Raw genomic sequence first — 22,460 nt, forward strand, 5'->3', positions numbered from 1 at the left:
CTTTTAAGTAAAGAATGTAATAATACATTTATTCGTCAACTTTCTCAATCTCGAACCTCAATTTCTCCAAAAGGGAAGTTTTTTTGGGGTTCTAAAATAGCTAATATTAATTGGAGAAAAACATGGTTATTACCATATAAGTACTGCATACCGAATAAAGTGAAAGAAGTGCACTTTAAAATTCTGCATAATATATACCCTTGCAATGCATTTGTGTCTAAATTCTGTGATGTAGCTGATATATGTACCTTCTGTAAAAAAGAGAGTGAAGACAGTTGCCATTTATTTTTCTCATGCAATGTTTCATCACTTTTCTGGAAAGATTTGAGTGTTTACTGTTTTTCTAAAGTTAAAATGAATTGTAATTTACTCATTAAGGATGTTGTTTGTTTTTTTGAAAACCCAAACAAATCTTTAGAATCATCTGTTAACTTTCTTATCCTTGTAGCAAAATTCTATTTTCACAAACAAAGAATTCTTAAGAAAAAACCTAATTTTATAGAATTCTTATGTGAAGTAGAATATTTAATTAAATCACTAAGAATAATTAATAACAAAAAATGTATTTCTTTTTTGAGGAGATATGATGAGATCTTTCTTGTACAATGACTAATACTTGATTTGCTGTATTTCCTGCTTATTCCAGAACACCGCTGCAATTAGTGCGCTGAACGTCTCATCAAATAAAAAGAATCCTTTAAACGAAAAGCGCTCGAGATCACGAGAACAGACTCATCATGAGCATAATGAGCTTTGAGTCTAAGGTCAATGAAACGAGAAGATTGTGACAGGGAAATTTTGGCCACATAATGACGCTCATCTGAACTGAAAATGCCAAAGGGTTAAACATATTCTTCATTCAATCTACATCTGCCATAACAAAACTAGATTAAACAACAGATCTAACCTCTAAGATCCAGGTCAGTGTTATTTTAGCATCAATACTATTAGCGTTTTTGTGAATATTTTAAATATTTTTGTACTTATATATATATATTCTGTTTACACTAACATTTTTATTAACATTTTAATAATTTTGTTGTATTTTCACTTTACTTGTCATTTTTATTTATACATTTTTTATGGTAAAAAATACAACTTTTTAAATAAAACTAATTATTAAAACTTTAATAACTAGAATGAAAGTGAAAACAGAAAATGTGTTTTGTTTCATTCATTAGTCTTTAAAACTTTACTTAGTTGTATTTATTTTAGTATTTAAATCACAAATGAGAAAAGAAATAAAATAATTAGATAGATAGATAGATAGATAGATAGATAGATAGATAGATAGATAGATAGATAGATAGATAGATAGATAGATAGATAGATAGATAGATAGATAGATAGATAGATAGATAGATAGATAGATAGATAGATAGATAGATTTTTTTATGTTAACAAATTAAGAGAAAACAAACGTTTGCAAAAACCGGTTTTCTGCAAGCTGCAATTAAGTATGTCTAGGGCTCTAGGCATATTTTCAGAAGTACCATTTAAAGACCCCCAAAGTTCCCCCGAGGCTCCCACAGTCTCACCTCCGCTCTCAGTGTCGTGGTAGTTAGGGTCCAGTCCTTTCTCCAGAGCTTTACTCAACTTCTCCACTGCTCCAGCATGAACATAATCCAGGAACTTCTTCAGATTGGCCTGCAGAGGGAGACACACACACACACACACACACACACACTTCACCTCCTTCCTATAAAACACAAAATACTATTTCTTCTCATCTGTTTTGGCAGCTGAGTTGTTTGTCTTGTATTCACCTTGGTGTGTAGCTTCGCTAGTTGTTTCTCATCCAGGTTTGTCTGTTTGTAGACCCGAGTCTTATATCTGAACTGTAAGTTGAAGACACCAGGAAGAGAGGAGGAACTGATCAAAGATTTGTCCGTTTATAAGTTCTGAGAAACAAGAAGCTCAAAATAGACAATGGCTCTGTTTGATTCAAACCACAAACCACAAATGCATCAAGCTCTGGAAACTTTCAATGTGACACATTTCTGTTTTGCAGGACTGCAAAAACAATAAATAAAAACATAAAATAACATATCTTTTTAATACCTAAAATATATGAAATCTTAAATTAAAACTGATATCCACTTAGACAAGAGTGGATTATGTAATTAAGGTAGATTTGAACAGAAAGGCTGAGGCTTTTTCCTCAGGAAAATGTTGTTCATAAATGTTGTGTTAGGGAAATGTGTCATGTGTTTTAAATATATATGCATCAAATGCATTTTCTGAAAGCCAAAACGATGATCATGGTTCATTATTGCTGTTTCAAGATTTTTATTTGAAGTTTCAATTGTGCTGTAATGCAACTTAAACCTTTATACACTTTAAACACTAATAAGTTGTGGAGTTATACATTTTCAGACAATTAGGTCCCATTATTTTATGTCAATGCATTAAATAAAATGAACAAAAATCAGCAATAAATTTGTTGCAGTGTTTAATATTCTTAATATATGATTAAAGATCTAATATATTTTATAAAAAAAAATATAAAGTATTAAATGATATAAATGTAATTTATAAGTTAATGTTAAAATTAAGATTAATAAATACTTTATAAGTATTTGGTATTGCTAGATCATGTTAGCAGATGCAGTTAACTAAAGTGAATAAATTAAATCTTATTTTAAAGTGTTACCTGCTGTTCTTCTCAGCTGTCAATCAAACAGCAGGATCCTATCGTGACAACATGCCCCATAGGCTCAACAAGTCTTAAATAACTGGTATTATTATGATTCTTCTTATTATTTTTAATAGGTCAGAAAAGTTGGCAAGTGTGATGAGGTTTAGGAGCATTCTGGGTGATGTTGTGTAGTGTTTGTGAGCCTGTGATGTCATTTCCTCCCGCACCTCCAGGTAGGGCACTCCCTTCTCCAGGGACTGAGCGAACTCCCGAAGCAGGCGCTCCTCCTCCAGGAACTTGGCATCTCGTCCGTCTCCAGCTGGCTGGAAGAGGCCGTAATTGTAAACATCCCACAACGACTCGCTGAGAGAACAAATAATCTGCTGCTTCGCGTTCCAAACGCTTGAATCGGGATCAAACCGCAAACACTTCTACAGACGGAGAGAGAGAAAACAGATTCGTAAGAACAACAGATTGAACTGGATTTAAAGTTCAAAATTACTTTCAGCTTTAGTGACGGCAGCTGTGATGTGCCGTCATTCACCAGAGAGCTTCATTTTGACTCATAACTCATAAAACTCCTGCTCACAGTAATGCACTTACAACTGATGTCTACTGAAAAGACGTTCTGGAAATCTGCAACCTCTTTATCTGCATGCATTTTATGTATACAATACATCACATTTCTGTGTCGTTTGCATTGGACCTTAATCAATCACTTTTACAAGTCCTTTCAAAAGCTTTAAAACAAGGCTTAAAAACCATCCTGCATATTAAAATCCATCAGCAGACTTCATAATATGCAGCTTTATCTGGGGATTGTTAATGTGCCGCGATTGAGCGTGTTAAAGTGAGCTGCTAATTGAGTCAGGAGTTGAGATGAGTTTAGATGAGAATGATTTTGACATTAAATCAGGTCAGAGCTCCCACACAAATCACCAGAGGAACTCAGTGTGTGTGTGTTTATTTAAAAATTTCCCCAGAATAGACTGACACACACACTAATATACAAACACAGTAAATATTCCTTCATTACGGATTCCCATGTTCCCCTTTTCTCCCCCTGAATTAATTTATTTTTTAATTTTCTTCTAATGTTTCAATCCCTCCCACAGTAACCTTGGGAGACACAACAGATCCAGAGTATATTAAAGTGTGTGTGTGTGTGTGTGTGTGTGTGTGAGGGTGTGCGTGTGTGTGTGTGTGTGTGTGTGTGTGTGTGTGTGTGTGTGTGTTTGGAAAAAAATCACTACAAAATAAATTATCCATTATAAATAATAACAATAATAACAATACCAGTTTTAAATTGTATTTCTATACATTTGAAATAATTATAATAACAACTATAAAAATAAAATATTAAGGATTATTATTAATTATTATTCTTGATTTTAAATTATTTTATTTATACTAATTTAACAACAATCACTAAAAACATTGAACTGCAACGAAATATTATTAATTTTAATAATACAAATAATCATAGAACCTGTCTTAAAGGATACTTTTTTAATTTTTTTATAAAGAATAAAACCGGGGGGAAAAATTGCACTACAAATGCAAAAAATACAAAAATATTACTCATAAATAATAATTATAAAATAATATATTCTTAATTATTTATTATTTTATTTCTATTTATTTGAGAATAATTAAAAATATGTAAATATAAAAATAAAACATTTTTTTAATAAACAACGATAAATAAAAAATAAAAATAACACTACTAAAAATAAAAATAAATAATAATATAATCCATTTTAAATAGTTTTTTCTATTAATTTGACACAAATATATATACATTTATAAATTAAAAAATAATTAATAATAATAATGACATTATGGTCCCATATTATTTTTGATAGAAGTCAAAATAAATAATGGTAAATGCAAACATCTGCACCATATCTGTAGCTGCAAAATTACAGAAGTGATGACGTGTGTCAAAATGATAATCGGCCAATCGTACACATTGCTAGTGCATGTGAATGTGTGTGAAGAGAAATGCACAGACCGTTTGTTTGATGTCAGGGATGCCGATGCGGAACACAATCACGGCGAACTGCGAGTCTTCCACGGGGGTCACTGTGGTCATGCTGCGCTCCATCTGACGCCGCCGGGCCTGCTGATTGGTCAAGACCGGGTGATACAGCGGCTGATTGGTTGTTTGATGATAAAGAGTCGGCTGACTGGGTAAATGAGGGATTCCTCTTTGGGCAGAGTTGACGGCCCTGGGCTGCCTCTCTCCTCTCTGCCATCCAATCACAACGGCTGCCGGTTTGGATCCATCTGTCTTACGTCCGGTCCGGTTCTGGTGTTCCTTGTCTCCCATATCAATCATCCCATTTTGTTTCAATCTCTTATATCGTTCCTCCTCATCTTCCTCATCCTCGTCCTCTTTGTCTTCGGCGCTGCCAAAAAATCGCTTGGTGTTTCCCAACATCCTTTGCTGGACAGTGTCAGCAAGCAATGTTGATGTCATGGCGCTGAGTCATGCTGATTATAGGTGTACAGCTTAATGTTAAACAGACTGAAAAAGACAAGACACATAAAATAATCAGGGATGCATTTCATTTTACTGATATTAAACTAAATTCCTATTACAATAACAGTCAGTATAAAGGCACACCTATAGAAAACCAGAAAATATGTTGACTTGAACCGCAGCAATGCACTAACAACAACTCAAAACACCCTGGCAACACAATAACCATTCAAACACCATAGCAATGCACTGACAACCACTAAACACCCTAGAAACACCCTTACAACCACTCAAAACCATAGAAACACCCTTAAAACCTCTCAAAACCCAAGAAACACCCTTACAACCACTCAACACCCTAGAAACGCATTTACAACCACTCAACACCCTAGAAACACACTTACTACCACTCAACACCCTAGAAACACCCTAAAAACCACTCAACACCCTAGAAAACCCCAAAAACCACCCAACACCCTAGAAACACCCTTACAACCCCTCAACCCCTAGGAACACCCTAAAAACCACTCAACACCCTAGAAAACCCCAAAAACCACTCAAGACCCTAGAAACACCCTAAAAACCACTCAACACCCTAGAAACACCCTTACAACCACTCAACACCCTAGAAACACATTTACAACCACTCAACACCCTAGGAACACCCTAAAAACCACTAAACACCCTAGAAAACCCCAAAACCACCCAACACCCTAGAAACACCCTTACAACCACTCAACACCCTAGAAACACCCTTACAACCACTCAACCCCTAGGAACACCCTAAAAACCACTCAACACCCTAGAAACCCCCAAAAAACACTCAAGACCCTAGAAACACCCTAAAACCACGCAAAACCCTAGAAAACCCCAAAAACCACTCAACACCCTAGAAACACCCTTACAACCACTCAACACCCTAGAAATGCATTTACAACCACTCAACACCCTAGGAACACCCTAAAAACCACTCAACACCCTAGAAAACCCCAAAAACCACCCAACACCCTAGAAACACCCTTACAACCACTCAACACCCTAGAAACACCCTTACAACCACTCAACCCCTAGGAACACCCTAAAAACCACTCAACACCCTAGAAACCCCCAAAAACCACTCAAAACCCTAGAAACACCCTAAAACCATGCAACACCCTAGAAAACCCCAAAAACCACTCAACACCCTAGAAATACCCTTACAACCACTCAACACCCTAGAAACACCCTTACAACTACTCAACACCCTAGAAATGCATTTACAACCACTCAACACCCTAGGAACACCCTAAAAACCACTCAACACCCTAGAAAACCCCAAAAACCACTCAACACCCTAGAAATACCCTTACAACCACTCAACACCCTAGAAACACCCTTACAACCACTCAACACACTAGAAACGCATTTACAACCACTCAACACCCTAGAAACGCATTTACAACCACTCAACACCCTGGAAACACATTTACAACCACTCAAAACATTAGAAACGCATTTACAACCTCTCAACACACTAGAATTACCATAAAAACCACTCAACACCCTATAAACACATTGACAACCACTCAACACCCTAGAAACGCATTGACAACCACTCAACACCCTAGAAACACCCTTACAACCACTCAACACCCCTAGAAACGCATTTACAACCACTCAAAACACTAGAAACGCATTTACAACCACTCAACACCCTAGAAACACCCTTACAACCACTCAACACCCCTAGAAACGCATTTACAACCACTCAACACCCTATAAACGCATTTACAACCACTCAACACACTAGAAACGCATTGACAACCACTCAACACCCTAGAAATGCCCTAAAACGACCCAACACCCTAGAAACACCCTTACAACCACTCAACACCCTAGAAACGCATTTACAACCACTCAACACCCTAGAAACACATTTACAACCACTCAACACCCTAGAAACACCCTTACAACCACTCAACAACCTAGAAACACCCTAACAACCACTCAACACCCTAGAAATGCATTTACAACCACTCAACACCCTAGAAACGCATTTACAACCACTCAACACCCTAGAAACGCATTGACAACCACTCAACACCCTAGAAACGCATTTACAACCACTCAACACCCTAGAAACACCCTAAAATCAGATGTCAGCTTCTTATTCTTTATCACAATTGTGTATTTATTTATTAACATATTTTATCTGTCATAAGTCTCATCTCAAGAGTTTAGCTCCGCGTAGCATATGTCATCAAAATATTATAATGTTTCTTGTTAGGGAGCTTTTGTAAAAATAGAGAAATTATCATTCTTTCTAAATGTGATGTTTACTGTATAAGCTATTGTGACTTCAAAAAAACAGAACTCGACTCGAATACTCGACTGAATAACATGTTCATAACATTTTATTTCTGTGTGATTAATTCAATCCAATTTAAATCTTGATAAATTATTCATTCATTATTCATTATGATCCATGTATCACCTTTTATAGTAAAACATGCAAACAAACAGCCGCTTTTATCATGTACGTTTTGTGATTGTGCTAGTTCCACTGACTTATTCCTTATTAGTGAGTGAGTGAGTGAAGTGACATTCAGCCAAGTATGGTGACCCATACTCAGAATTTGTGCTCTGCATTTAACCCATCCGAAATGCACACACACAGAGCAGTGAACACACACACCCGGAGCAGTGGGCAGCCATTTATGCTGCGGCGCCCGGGGAGCAGTTGGGGGTTCGATGCCTTGCTCAATGGCACCTAAGTCGTGGTATTGAAGGTGGAGAGAGAGCTGTACATGCACTCCCCCCACCCACAATTCCGTCCAGCCCGAGACTAGAACTCACAACCCTTCGATTGGGAGTCCAACCCTCTAACCATTAGGCCACGACTTCCCATAAATATTAGTTTTCCGATAACTTCTCTTTGTGGGTGAAATGATGAGGTTGTGTACAGTGGCAATGACCCGACAGTGGAAAAGTGACTATTCACTCTAGGAACCATTCAATCACCCTCACAACCATGGATGACATTTGACTCTTTTTGCTGATTTGAATGGTGATGCTTCCCAAAAAATACAAATAAAATAATAATAATAATAAAAAAAAACATGTAAGTGGCCTTTAATTTTTAACCAGAAATGTGCATGCTTTTCTGATGTTCATTTAAGTTTTCCATGTCTTTTTCCCCTGTCACTTCAAATGTGTCCATTCTGAATCGTTGTTACTAAATATGAGACACAAGAGGGGGGAAATCTGAGTTGTGGGACTATTCAGTCATAAATTGCATACAATTAATTCCTGAAATTTCTACCATCCATTACTGGCAATAAAATTATTGGCTGATATGTCCCTTTTAGTTTGGGAACTGCATCTTGCTCCTAAATTTAGAGAATTTATCATTTAATTTGAAGGCATTTAGAGCCGTCTAGTATACTAACAACAACTCCACACCCTAGTAAAGTATTAACCACCACTCAGAACACCCTAGCAATGCACCGACAACCACTCACATCCTTGTAAAGCACTAATAACAGCTCAACACACTAGCCAGTGGACTAACAGCCACTTAGAAAACATGGCAAAGAACTAACAACCACTCATGACACTTTGGTAAATGCATATGTAACCCAGGTTAAAATCTTTCAAAATATATATTAAATGTTTGTATATTGGTTCTGCTGTCCCCGTCCCTTTAAATTGCCTGTTTGGAGTACGTGCCCTGCGACTTCACGTAACCCTAGTCAATTGACTGAGTTTAGCCAATCACGCAATTGAGCACAGGTGTTTAATCAGACTGTGGCGTCTTCCTCATTCAGAGGTGTGGGGAAGCCGATCGACAGTTGTGGACAGGTTTGTGTCATACAAACTACTCACTCTGGTGCTCAATTCATGCTTTTAAGTTAAGTATATCATTGTAACTTTTAGAACAACTTAACTGGCTGCAGGGAATTCGTCACCGCCATCAGGTTATGTTTACATAGAGCAGTGGTTCCCAACCTTTTTCAACTCGCGGCCCACACAACCAAACACATATGTTTGCGCGGCCCACTTCAAAAAAATTAACTGACCCCGCTATTGTTGGGTTAATAACTTAGTACTCAGAAGCCAGATTTTAAACTATATGTATTGAATAAACTAGGGCTGTGCGATATGGACAAAAAAAAATAATTTTTTTTGATCAATTTTGCAATTGTGCTTTTACAGTCATAAATGCATTCAGGATTAATTTGAAACATATTTCCAAAAGAAAACCAATCAGAGCTTTATCAAAAAGTTGTAACATCTCTAGAACAGACATAGTGTGTATACAGTATGTGTATGCGGTCAGCAGTGAGAGCGCATAAATATAACGCGAAAGCACATTAAAATAATGCACGAGTGCGAATCTATCTGTTCGCAGCAGATTTCCTTTGCTCTGTCACAAAACCGGTCGTGCTTGCTCAGATACACGCTGCTTTGCGAGGAGAGAGTGCACACTTAAAACGTGTCTCCTCTCACTTAAACTGCATCCTGTTCACTCTATGCTCATGTGTTAGACATGAATTATTTTCGCACGTTTTTATTTCTAGCCTTTTACCGCAGTGAGAACGCTCTGATCCGTCAACATTGGCTCAGAAAAAAGGCGCATCACAGACAGTGTGTGAACCTGGAGTTAGGCATATGCGCACGCTCAAATCGTGATTTTAGGACGTTTTCTTTTAATCGCACAGCCCTAGAATGGACTGGAAATGAACAGAAAATAATTGGCGGCCCACCTGCAATACCACCGGGTTGAAAACCACTGTCATAGAGGAACTGGTGAGTAATCTGAATGAATGACCTACATGCTAGAGGCTAACATATTAAGTTAGCAGAGCTGAACATTAGCATTAGTGTTAGCTTTAACATTGGCTGCTCTAGTTGATTCCTTTTATGCTGTTGTGAAGTATGCCACTGTTTTTGCTTTATAAATATATTTGTTTGCACTAAGTGTGTTTACATGTGTTATGAAAATTAGATTACAGTACTGTTGGATTAATTATTTGAACTTTGTGCAGGCAATACAACTTTAATATTGCACTTTTGACTATGTTGTCAGGCACTTAATGTTTATTATTTGTAGCTTGTACATTTAATGATTTTGTAATGATTTAGAATTGTGTACACATGGAAATTATATTTGAGTTTGGAATTAGCTAAAGTTTAATGCAAACTTAGTTCCAAATTAGCCTTATTTACTGGTCCTGTTGTTGCACCACAGGCCAGGTTCTCTCTCTCTGTCTAGAGATGAATGATGGCGAGCTGAATTACTATGGCTTTCAGTCCCACATGCACATCCTTTCCCTGGACAATAACCAATGGACTTATTAATATACTTTCTCATAAAACTGTTGTGGGTTTGTCGTGTTAGTCTTCAAGAAATCAAACATCGCTGGGACAGTTTTTTCCTTTTTCTTTTTGCTCTTGTGTGTGGTATTTGCTGTAATTTCTGTTGTTATATCTTACTTGAACAATAACCTCAAAGTGCACTTGATTATAATCGGTTGAACTGAAGTCTGTAAATATTTTGTGTTTTTCCTATGTTTTTTCTTTCATTATTTTTGGTTGTAAATATTGTTTAATCACTTTAATACATGGTACCTACACCAAATTTAAAATCGTGTTTCTGTGTTACTGACCACCAGCTCCTATAGCCGAATTTAGACTTCTGTGATTTAACTAGCCTATATTGTTTATTTCCATAGCTACCTATTCAATTTATTATAGCTAATATTAATTACGTAATATTGTCTAGCAGCAGGTCCCAAAGACCCGTTACAATAGCAACACCCTGGTAAAAACACTGCAAAACCTTAAACAAAAAACAGCACATTTTAGTCAGAAAAGTCTTCAGAAACCTTTCTTTTAATAAAGATCTGCAAGCTACGAGAGTGTGACTTTTCCCACAATTTATTTCTAAAAATAACAAACTCCTGCCATGTCTCCGGTGCACATTGACTGGATTCAGTTTGCAGAAGACAGTGCAATTGTGTTGTTCTCTGTGTATGTCTATGTACTGGTGACGGCCATATGCATCTCCAAGATGATCTCACTGTTCTTAGCTTGCTAGTGTCACCAAACATCTGTGAGCCTGAAAAGACATAAAACCAAAATAAACAGCTGCAAACACCTTAATGCTACAGGGATAATTATGAGAATTGGAATGTGAATTGCAAAAATATTGGAGAGCGTTGTTTCTCCGCCCCTCGATCTCGGACTCCACATTCATGTGTGTTTCCAGATTGAGAGCACGCAACAGGAACAAGCACAATTGATGGGCAATGTGCCTTACACTGTAAGTTGATGAGTTGATTTATCCATTTTTTAATATTCCTCTAGTCATAGAGGTTTTTTTAGATGGGCGCAGTGGTTTTTAGGTCAGGTAAAATGGGTGCTGCAATTGCTCCAACCTCATAGTCATGGTAAAATCTTGTATGTGGCGTCATGCATATTCATTTTCACCCACAAGCCACTGATAAAACAGATCTATTTTTTTTTTTTCGTTCTGTAAAAAGCATTAAAAAAACTGGATGTTTGAGAAAATTTCTTAACGTTCAGCATGTGTGACAAATAAATCCACTTGACTTGCAGACTGCATCTGGTTGCATTGAGCGTGTGATAGGGGTCACTGTCCTGTAGCTTTGTGAAGCATCAGCCCACAACATTTCTGCTGATTTCATTGTTGTTTAATTGCACACAAGAGAGACACTGACTCATTGGATTTATTTATATCATTTTTCAGTCAGCATGTTTATGACTCCCCTATATTCTATGCGCAAATGCCTTAAACAGCATAACTGCACATGCACCAGATATCTGCACCTCTCCATCGATGCCTGTCATCTGTACAATAAACACTGTAAAGAGACACTGTTGTCAGTGACATAGTGCACTGTAAACCTCCAGAGATCTATGTCACCTCTTAACTGATGGCTCATGGAGACAAATTTACCCCTTCACAGCTTTAGGTGGTTATTTATTTTAAATATCACAAACTGTTTTGTGGTTCATCAATTGCACATTCACCCACTGCAAATGTGTTTACAATGATTATTGAAATACTATTTTTATATCTACATTTCTATGCTTTTAATTATAATTTTGGGGTTTAAATATTATAATTACACAAATAATAAATTTAATATTATAATAGTATCAAAAATACATACAATAATTATTATTAAAATTAATTTCATATTAAATAGATATAAAATATTAAAATTATTATAATATTATCTAAAAAATGATATATATTTTGGATGATACAAGATTTTTTGATCTTTATGTTATGGATTTTATATATATATATATATATACAAATTCAGCACATTCTTCGCTCTTTGAAATGCCAGAAACGTAAATTATGCTGTATAGTGGTTCCTGTGATCAGTTTATACAGAAAACACTGAAAAATAAGCAATAAACACTGATATAGCCAAGTTAAAAATACAGTATTGTACATCTTTACCTGCTTTAAACAAAACTCTGAATAACATTCAAAGATCTGATGACACTAACCTGGTAAACTTTGGTAAATCCAGTGACAATTCATCCGCTGAATCAACCCAGTACCTTGTAAACACAATTTTGTTTCCAGATGGACTGATAAACACCCTTCGATGTATAAAATATAACCATCAGATTGCTAAAGTGAGTGTTTTCCCATTTTAAGTTTGAAATTTGCATTGGACGGTCAGAGAGACACTGTTTGGTGTCTGATGTTCAGACTAATATATCAACTCTTTAAAACAGGCTGTTAGTAAACTTGACTGGTTACACTGGTGCCAATTCAAGAGTGAAGCAGGCCAGCGAGACACAGATGGTCTCCTTCCAAAACCTTCCAAATCAATTGCTCACTCCATCTATAAAAATACAGCAATGTCAAAAATTAAGCTCCAAATCAAGAGCTTCTGGAGTTAATCAGGGTCAGCCACTGAAAACATAGTGATGTCTCACTGGTTAAGTTTAGTAGCCTGTTGGAAAAAATTTCATAAAAAAGTGAATATATAATCATGATTTTTCAATAAAGGAGGAATTGTGACCAGAAAGGGACAAAATATTGCATGAATTTGTTGTCAAAGACAAAATGAACACTACCAGAGCATCCAAAGCACAACATGTGCAACACTGCAGAAGTGTTTGCATGCATGCATGAATCCAGCCGTGCTTTGTTATATTGAACTATTTAGCGCTTTGTATAAAATTTGTTGAAAATTCTCCAACCATAAATGACATGTAAGAAGACACGTCAACCACATGAACCCCCTCATATTCAGAAGCTGATAAAACCAGACCAATGAGGAAGCAGAGAAGTGTTTCTCGCTCACATGATTAGCTCTCCGCTGTATAATTGGCAGTTGACTGGGGCAGGTGGGGAAAAATAGAGCACTGGCCTCATTTCGCTCTCTAGAGACGATTCAGAGAGAGTAACGCAGGCGCCACACAGAAACCAGCAGCCCAAGGACATAGCGGGAAGAGCGGTGATACGAGACCAGGCCACGAAAACAGCGAAGAGAATGCAGAAACCATTGTTTGAGGACACCGGACACAAGACGAGACCTGTCAAACCATACTGTACCGCAGAGAAACACATGCGAGTTAGTCAGTAGTCCAACAGAACCAGTATTTGCTGACAGAAATAACTAAATAAAGCACATTTCCATGTGTGTTTTGTCCAAGCGTCCATTCAGCTCGCTCACTCCCTTTTTTTTGTGAGAAGAAACCCTTTTACACACACCTCCTGTTGTATTGTACTTCATTCTCTCACATACATAGCGCACCGCCCCCTCCTATGTAGGACAGGGTGAATATAGATGTATTTCCAGTGAATTGGTCCCCAGAAACTTTAATTGGAGAACTTCCATGGAACAGACTGTCCCACTTTTATAACCCGTTAAACAGAAGTGGAGCAACCAGGTCCAGCATTAGTCCCTTCATGTCTCTCAGTCTCTTTGTGTCTCTCGCCGGCCATCGCTCCATTAGAAAAGAATGACAGCGCAGATAACGAACAATTAAAAGAAGTGTTGGTGGTCTTTCCTGCACTCTTTCCCTGGGGCTCAGAGTGAGATTGCACTCTTGAAAAAATAACAAAAATTATTTATATTTCCATTTCACACCTGCTAAAGCCATGGTGACAGAGATCATGAATTGTGCTTATCATTGTGAAACGAAATCTTAAATCATGCATGAGATTTACTGTGAGTAACTACATTCGAATGCAATAGTGACATGACGTACAAAAAGAGTACTAAACAACCATATAATGCTAAATGAGTTCAAATGTTTTGGTTCGGTAGGATTTATTTGTTCTGGAAAGAAGTTTCGCCCTGCTCACTAAGAGTGCATTTTTTTTATTAAAAAAAAAAATGTATTAAAAACAGATAATGCAAAAAATGCATTAAAATATTTTTAATGAAATCAACTGTTTTCTATATGAATATATTTTAAAATATAATTTATTTTTGTGATGCACAGCTGAATTTTCAGCATCATTATTCCAGTCTGCAGTGCCACATGATCCTTCAGAAATCATCTCAAGAAACATTTCTGATTATTATCAAGATTAAAAAACAGTTGTGCTGCTTCATATGTTGGCAGAAACTGATGCATTTGATTTTCAGAACATGATTTATTTGAAATTGTATTTGTTCATTTTAAGAAAAACCTTTCTGACCCTAAACTTTTGCTCCACAATGCCAGGATGCTAAACTGTTTTGATTGGTTACTAGAGTGATGGTTGCAAATTCTTTAGATTTGGTTAAAGTCTCTTCTTCAGTTAAGTCTGTGAAACTACTTCACTAGTTTAATAATAAGTCTAATCACTTATTAATGCACAACTCTGTTTGTTTAAATAAACCAAACATTAATAATAAACCATTACTCATTTAGGAACAGCCCCTTACAGAGCTATGTGTTTAAACATCCTCTTATGTCCAATAATTTAAAGAGGAACACTTGCATAAATGGTGAAAGCAATACAAATGCACAGATGCTTTTCAATAAAATACAGGTGCGTGTTACAGGATTCATCAACGTGAAGAGAAAAGGCACTAAGGACACCAGCGACCAGTGTTGCTAAAATTATCACGCCATGTTGTCCTACAAAAACCACACTAGTGCATGTGAAGCTGATACATCTCCTCTGACGAACAAACGGAGGAACAGCTCGGCTGATCATAAATAAACTTAAGGATGGAGAATCAAAACCTAACTACTTCTTTGAATACTTTGCATACTCAACATGTTTTGTGTGTTTAAAGAAAAGGGTTTTTCATAGATTGCTTAACCTTGGGATAAAGTCTTTACAAAGCCTGAGGAAAAGGGTCACGAAACTCTGATGCAGAGCTAGTTAGTTGAGCATTTGTGGTTCCAAGGGTGAAGAGTGTGACTCAGTGCACTGCTAGATGTGTTTTTCAGCAACACGCAACCAATGATACACCATTAATGCTTACTGCCCCAATGCTTATGCCATTAAATATTCACACACTGTTCAGTTTCAAACATAATCCAGCATGCATTTCTAACAATTTTTGTAATACACGTTAAAGGATTAAATTAGAGTGGATTTGCATGGCAAAATGTAAACTACTAAAACAACTATTGCATGATTGTTACATGCTTAATTGTACATCCTAATGTTTATAAACATCCTGCATATGCAACATCAACAACAACAAAATAACATATCAAATATCAAAATTGGCAATTAATTGCTAATCCAGATTAAAGTATGAACAGCGTGGAACTGTAACAAGATAACTCAAAATGACGTTAACACAGGAAATAATGCGTGACAAGCCCAAATAATCGGCAGAAGTTTTAGAGAAGGAACTAAACGAGGAGGAAACCCACAGCCGTGACCTGGTTTGACAACACACTGGAGGTCAACGCTCTAGAAGAGAGGAGGAGTACAAGAGAAAACTGGGACGAGGAGAGACAGAACGAAAAAGATGCTGGGAAAGAGCTCAGTACACATGAGAATGAGAGTAAGTGCTGGAGGAAAAAACACACACACAAGACCAGAGAAACTCCACTAAAACACAACAATCAGTCTGTCCATGCCTCCAAAACATCACAGACTGACCCAAGCTGCTCCCGGAGGAGATAGACGCTATAAAACAGGAAGTGACAACAGCTCTGACTGACTCTCTGATGACCGACAGACGTGTGCTGTTTTTTGAGCATGTGACAGACGAAGACAGTGCGCTTTTAAAGGAGAGTCAAGCATGGCTCTTTTGCATACGATGAAAGATAACCATGTTTTGACCATGAAAGTGTCTTTACAATATCACACTACTTTTGCAAAACTTCCATACAAATACTGAAGTCACACGATGCTTTGTGTGAAAACCTAAGCATCACATGACCACCAAACTTCAGCGCATACTGACTAATAATCATACATCCACTGCTTTGAAAACCCACTGCTTTTCAGCTTCAACTTAAAACCTCGCTTTTTGTTTACAAAGTGTAATTAATGTAAATCTTGCACAGATATGAGCATACGTTAAAATGTTTACACTCATGCATTTTACAGATGCTTTTATCCAAAGCGACATTACATTTGAGGTATATGTTTTATCAGTTCATATGTTCATCATGCGCACACCCCATATCTATTCAAGAAAACACATCATACACAGATTAAGATCACACTGCAAAAGCGCAGTAAAATCGAACGACAAATTGCGCTCAAACTGTTTACAAACACAAATATGAACAGTTCATTCTTTCTATAGACAGACTTCCTAGTGCTATAGTGTATAAATATGCTCTCTGTGCACTTTGACCTACCTTTGCTCTCAGCAGGCCCATCACACCAGGAAAACGGCACACACACACACACTTACTCACCCACTCAATATCAGCACAGTTTACAGCAAAACACACACACTGAAGTCAAAAGCACTGCATAAGCAACTACTGCAGTTCACAGTCCTGCTAATGCACACCACCACAACTGCACCACTTTCCCAAAAGTCATTTTTCAAGCATCCCAGGAGTCACATGCATGCAATAGTTTCTATTATATGTTATCGGATACACTATCCAACCGGGAATTACCCAATTGTCAAGCCTCAGCTTCCCCATTCCAGCACAGAAGAGCCGCTTTGCTCCAGAGACGTGGTCAGGAGGGCAGAACAGGGTCCAGAGAGTCACAACCAAAGCAAACACTCGCCAAAACGAGAATAAGCGTGTTTTCCCGTGCACATCCAGGCGTTGCGTCCACGCAGGATCACCTCCAGCACTGGAACAATCTCTCTTCTGATCTCTCCCGCTGTCATGCACTCAAACACTCCTCCCTCCAGCCTCGCTCTCCACACACACATACACACACACACACGGCCTCTCAGATGCTTAGAGCAGATCAAACTGGCTCGCATCTGAGGCTTGGGTTTCATCCGGATCTTCTGTGGCTTTGAGGGAAGAAGTCATCTGTTATGCTTGGAAACAACTGAATCCCACAGAGGAAAACATAAATGTTTCACATGTATAATGCAGGATGTCCATGCATATGTGTGTTTGAGTGCATGTGTGCATGTGTGTTACACACACACACACACACACACATTCTCTTAAAGAGAAGTGGGTCATGGATGGAAAAATGAGAGGAGAAATTAGCCTACCTGCGTGAGCTCACACATCGTGCTGGGGTGAATTAGAGAAATCATCACCTGTCCTCATCACGCTGTGGTTATCACAGTCTCTCACACACAAGGTTTTTACCAGGACTTGACAACAAGCACTTAAGATACACCTATAAGACACAAAGTGGTAAGAGAGAATGACTGGCCTTCACCTGGTGAAGACAGAACAGATGAAGATAGGGCACCTGCAGAACACTTTACAAAAGTCTGATTTGAAATCAGGCCTGTTTGGGAATTCTTCTTTATTAGTGTTGTTTGATTAGTTAAGCATCACTATTACTAGTACTCATGCTCATGGTGATGTGATGAAACCCCTTAAACTACTAACTAACGTATTAAAGTCAGAGTTTGTGCTCCATACCAGTGTTACTGTATTCACTGACATTATAAATTAGCTTTTATCTTTATATTTTTGTATTTAAATGTAATTTTTCCTACTTTATTTAAATTAGGTTTAAGCTTTATCAATTTGCATGATGAGTTGTTTACATTATTATAATATATTTATGTGTGTGTGTGTTTGTGTGTTTGTATATTATATATATATATATATATATATATATATATATATATATATATATATATATATATATATATATATATATATAGGGCTTTTGATTTAAAGCATTATTTAGATGAATTAATTATGGAGAAAAATAACGCGTTAAAATTATTAACGCATTTAACGTACTTGCCCCGCACCAGACCTATGTGGATCATCTGTAATTTCATACAGTCTATTGATGACTAATAGAAGGCAGAGCAACAACTTACTGCGTGATGGAGCCTAGAAAATGTACCTAAAATTCAAGATATGGGGCAAAACACCGGTTTGAGAATTTGTCTCATATTTAGCTACATCACATAGTTAAGAAATATCACACGAGAAGTAGGCTTAGTGGAATATCACACTAGTGTAAATGTGATACTCATCTTATTCAACAGTTCATTAACAAGTTAATATTGTGTTAATATTTTAGACACAATGTTTTCTGTTTTGCTCAATTTTGCCAACCAGAAGATAAAGACAAAGCATTACTGTTCATCCGAGCAACCCACAGCATCATTTCATTTCTTAATCCACGTTTTCAACGAATCGGGTTGAACCATTTGGCGCGTTGAACCGTTGGCCATAGTCGCTTGGCTTTGAAGTGCTGCACAGACCGATCGGTGAATGACATCAAAGTACCGCGAGAGCGATTCAAAAGCACAAGGAGTCGTCTGCTCTATAAGCTCTTGCGGTACTTTGATGTCACACACCGCTCAATCTGAATTGTGATGATTCGCTTCAACTCGAACAAGCGCAATGATTCAATGAACCATTCATAAAGAACCATTTACTTCACTCCTGAATGAATCAGCCATTTGAACGAATCAAACGAATGAATAAATGACTCGATGACTTCATCATCATTAAGACATTTACCAACACCTACTGGCAGTATTATTTAGAGTATAATTTCATTAAAGAAATAATTTCATATTTTCATGGTAATAATAATAAAATTAAGAAAATAAATTATTAAAGTTATAAATCACCAACCAGAAATTACAATTATGTCATCATTTACTCACATGGTCCAAAAGAGTTGGCTATATTTAATACATTTTATCAAACAAAATATTTCTTGCTGAACCTACTTTTTACATAACAATGACTTTAAATGATATTTTGGGTGTAATTTCTCCAAATATGATGTGCCACTAATTAAAAATTATCGCTTACCAGCTCTAATACACACACACACACACACACACACACACACACATAAATATATATATAAGTTGTCCAAATGAAATGCATAACAAAGCATATCACTAATCAAAGATTACGTTTTGATATATTTACAGTAGGAAATTTACAAAATCTCTTCATGGAACATGATCTTTACTTAATATCCTAATGATTTTTGGCATAAAAGAAAAATTGGTCATTTTGACCCAGACAGGTTTTATTTTATTTTTTGGCTACTGCTAAAAATATATCCCAGTGACTTAAGACTGCTCTTGTGCCACGGGGTCACATATATGCATACTGTATGTATATTACAGTATATTACACTATGTAATAGACTGTATGGCTTATGAAGAAATTCAGCTGTCACTGTTTCTATCTATCTATCTATCTATCTATCTATCTATCTATCTATCTATCTATCTATCTATCTATCTATCTATCTAACTAGGCATCCACCCATCAGTCTGTACTCTATATCTATCTGGACTAGTATACTTTTGGTGGTGAACTGAGGTAGTGGTGTTGTGGTGAGCTGTTAATTCTAGGCAGTTCTTGGCATGGGTTTTCTCACTACTTCTCTATTTCCAGGCATCTGTTGGTCTGCCACACTGTTGGAGTCAAATAGTAACAGTCCTAGTGCCCAATTACTAATACATGTCTTTCTTCAGTTCAAAACAGAACTGAATGTGGCCTGTTTGTAGCCAGTGTTTCTCCGCCTGTTTCCTGACCTTTCAAAATAGACCCAGGTCCCACCCTGTCCTCTCACTATGAAGCCGATAAACACTTCGGTTTCATTACTATTTAATGCATTAACATCTTCTCAAAGAGGTGACTGAATCTGTGTTTTTAAACTAGACATGAATTTGATGCATTACATGAAGACAGCAGAAACCACTTATATATTTATAGACATGCTCTTGTTCTACTAAAACAGTAGCATCTTGTGTATAAATTAATCACATAACCCATAAGGATGCATAATTAATTTATTCAAGTACTGGATTGCACTTATTCATCTTGTTAATAAACTAGATTTTTAGATTTATGAAGAACACGTGATTTATGAAGTTGCTACAGTAAGTGATTGTTTACAGATCCAAGTCAATTGTTCAGGAACAAAGTTATGGATTTAGTCCCTCCTTCAATGTAAATCTTTGAGATTTAATACAAGTTAACTTGCCAAGAAGATGCTTGCTTTGAGGAATCATTCATTTCTGAAGAATAAACACATCACATTACTAACTCTAATTATGGAATGAGCAATACAAAAAGTGAAACTTGATCTAGTAAGCGGCTCTTATTAAAACTACTGGACAGTAAAAACAAAACCCCTGCTTGCAGCCTTCTCTTTATATTCTTAAAGCATTTTAAAGAGGTTTAGACTGATTTAACATTAAAAACTAACTACTGGAATAACTTGTACTCTGTTCCAGAGACAACTGCAAATGACCTCAAAATCCCCAACGTGTCTAAAGTCACATCACTGACCTTCAGTCCACTATTTACTAAATTACTCATTCATTAGATATTAGTCATTCATGGCGTTTGTGTCCAAGGCTGATAAGCTGTAAAAAGCAGAATTAAAATTAAGACATGTCTCAACTTACTCCGAGCTGTTTCCAAAATAATAAAATAAAATAAAAACACTGTCCATTTAATTCTGAGAGTCAGCAAAAGGGCAGAAGATAATCATAAAAGCTATATTGTGGCTTTTAAATAAATACATTAATTAATGAATGAATAAGCAGGTTGTAAGTAAAAATCAATATGCTTTTCTTTTAAAACATTATTGTTCCTGGAACATGCATTACTCTGCAAAACCCCAGTGTGCGTCATGTCACCATTACTTCACTACAGACGATGAAATGGCACAATCTTTCTTTCACAAAACGAGTTTACAGCACAGATAGTGCTGTTTGCTTTCAGTTTAATGCATCTAGATTTCCCCACTGACCTGAGGATTTCATTTGGCATGAATGTGATATTCTGCACAACTCCATAATGATAATTTAACAACTATAAAGCATCAGTACAATGCATTATAAACCTATTCATAATTCTTTCAACAGCTCGGTTATTTATTACAATTAAGCCATGTCAGAACCAAAGGCTATTTTTAATAAATTATTATATAATAATAAAATTAATTTTTACTCTTAATAAATTATAATGCATTTGTAATGCCTTATAATACACTTTATAATCAGATATGTTACTGAAACACTGTCATCATCCATTTATTTCTGAGCAGGTTCTTTCTCTTTATGTGAAAATTGTTCCTACAAGCAACCAAGAATCACATATATATATATATATATATATATATATATATATATATATATATATATATATATATATATATATATACATTTAATCAAAAACAAAAAAGTCCTGACTAATAAGCATGTTTCTGTCCATAAATAATACCATCACTGGGTATTCTGGGAAATGCACAGGAAGATAACACACACACACACACACACAGAGAGAGAGAGAGAGACAGAGAGAGAGACATTAATGCAACTTCCTCTTGCACAAAATGAAAAGAAATAGGAAGAATTTTGAAAATACTGTGAATACTTCCAATGTTTTTAGAAATTGAAGAATAGAATAGAATAGAATAGAATAGAATAGAATACTGACTGTGATGAGTCAAAGACACTGAACCTGCAGCAGCAGATGTGACACGAGGGAGATTTACATTAATTTACTGTCACTAGAGTAATGCATGTGACTTTGGCATTTTGAACGTATGCCTGCAACACATTTTTTTGACATTCTTGTGTGATCTTTGCTGAGGGTGAATTACGGTGCATTTCATCAAACATACTCACTTCTGATATGGGTTTGAGATCTGGTGAGATGTCAAATGTCATCTTTGCTCTCCAGTGGATGCCACTGACCTGAGGGACTTCCAGTCAGAAAGGACCGAATGCAAATTTA

At 36.5% G+C, this 22,460-nt stretch overlaps 1 protein-coding gene across 2 annotated transcripts in view; it reads right to left on the minus strand.

The window, feature by feature from the left end:
* The window catches only part of LOC128013527 (SH3 and multiple ankyrin repeat domains protein 1), a 49,883-nt gene extending 32,414 nt beyond the window's left edge, over positions 1 to 17,469 (minus strand). For both annotated transcript variants that reach the window (XM_052596614.1, XM_052596613.1), the window contains exons 1-5: positions 17,196 to 17,469; positions 4,653 to 5,168; positions 2,866 to 3,069; positions 1,767 to 1,838; positions 1,539 to 1,647 (exon numbers count right to left, since the gene is read on the minus strand). In XM_052596614.1, the coding sequence (XP_052452574.1) occupies positions 1,539 to 1,647; positions 1,767 to 1,838; positions 2,866 to 3,069; positions 4,653 to 5,120 (853 nt within the window). In that variant the 5' untranslated portion in view covers positions 5,121 to 5,168; positions 17,196 to 17,469. The remainder of the gene's footprint in view (positions 1 to 1,538; positions 1,648 to 1,766; positions 1,839 to 2,865; positions 3,070 to 4,652; positions 5,169 to 17,195) is intronic.
* Between the last annotated feature and the right edge of the window lie 4,991 nt (positions 17,470 to 22,460).

This window comes from Carassius gibelio, chromosome B24 (genome assembly GCF_023724105.1).
Source record: "Carassius gibelio isolate Cgi1373 ecotype wild population from Czech Republic chromosome B24, carGib1.2-hapl.c, whole genome shotgun sequence".
Lineage (NCBI taxonomy): Eukaryota > Metazoa > Chordata > Actinopteri > Cypriniformes > Cyprinidae > Carassius > Carassius gibelio.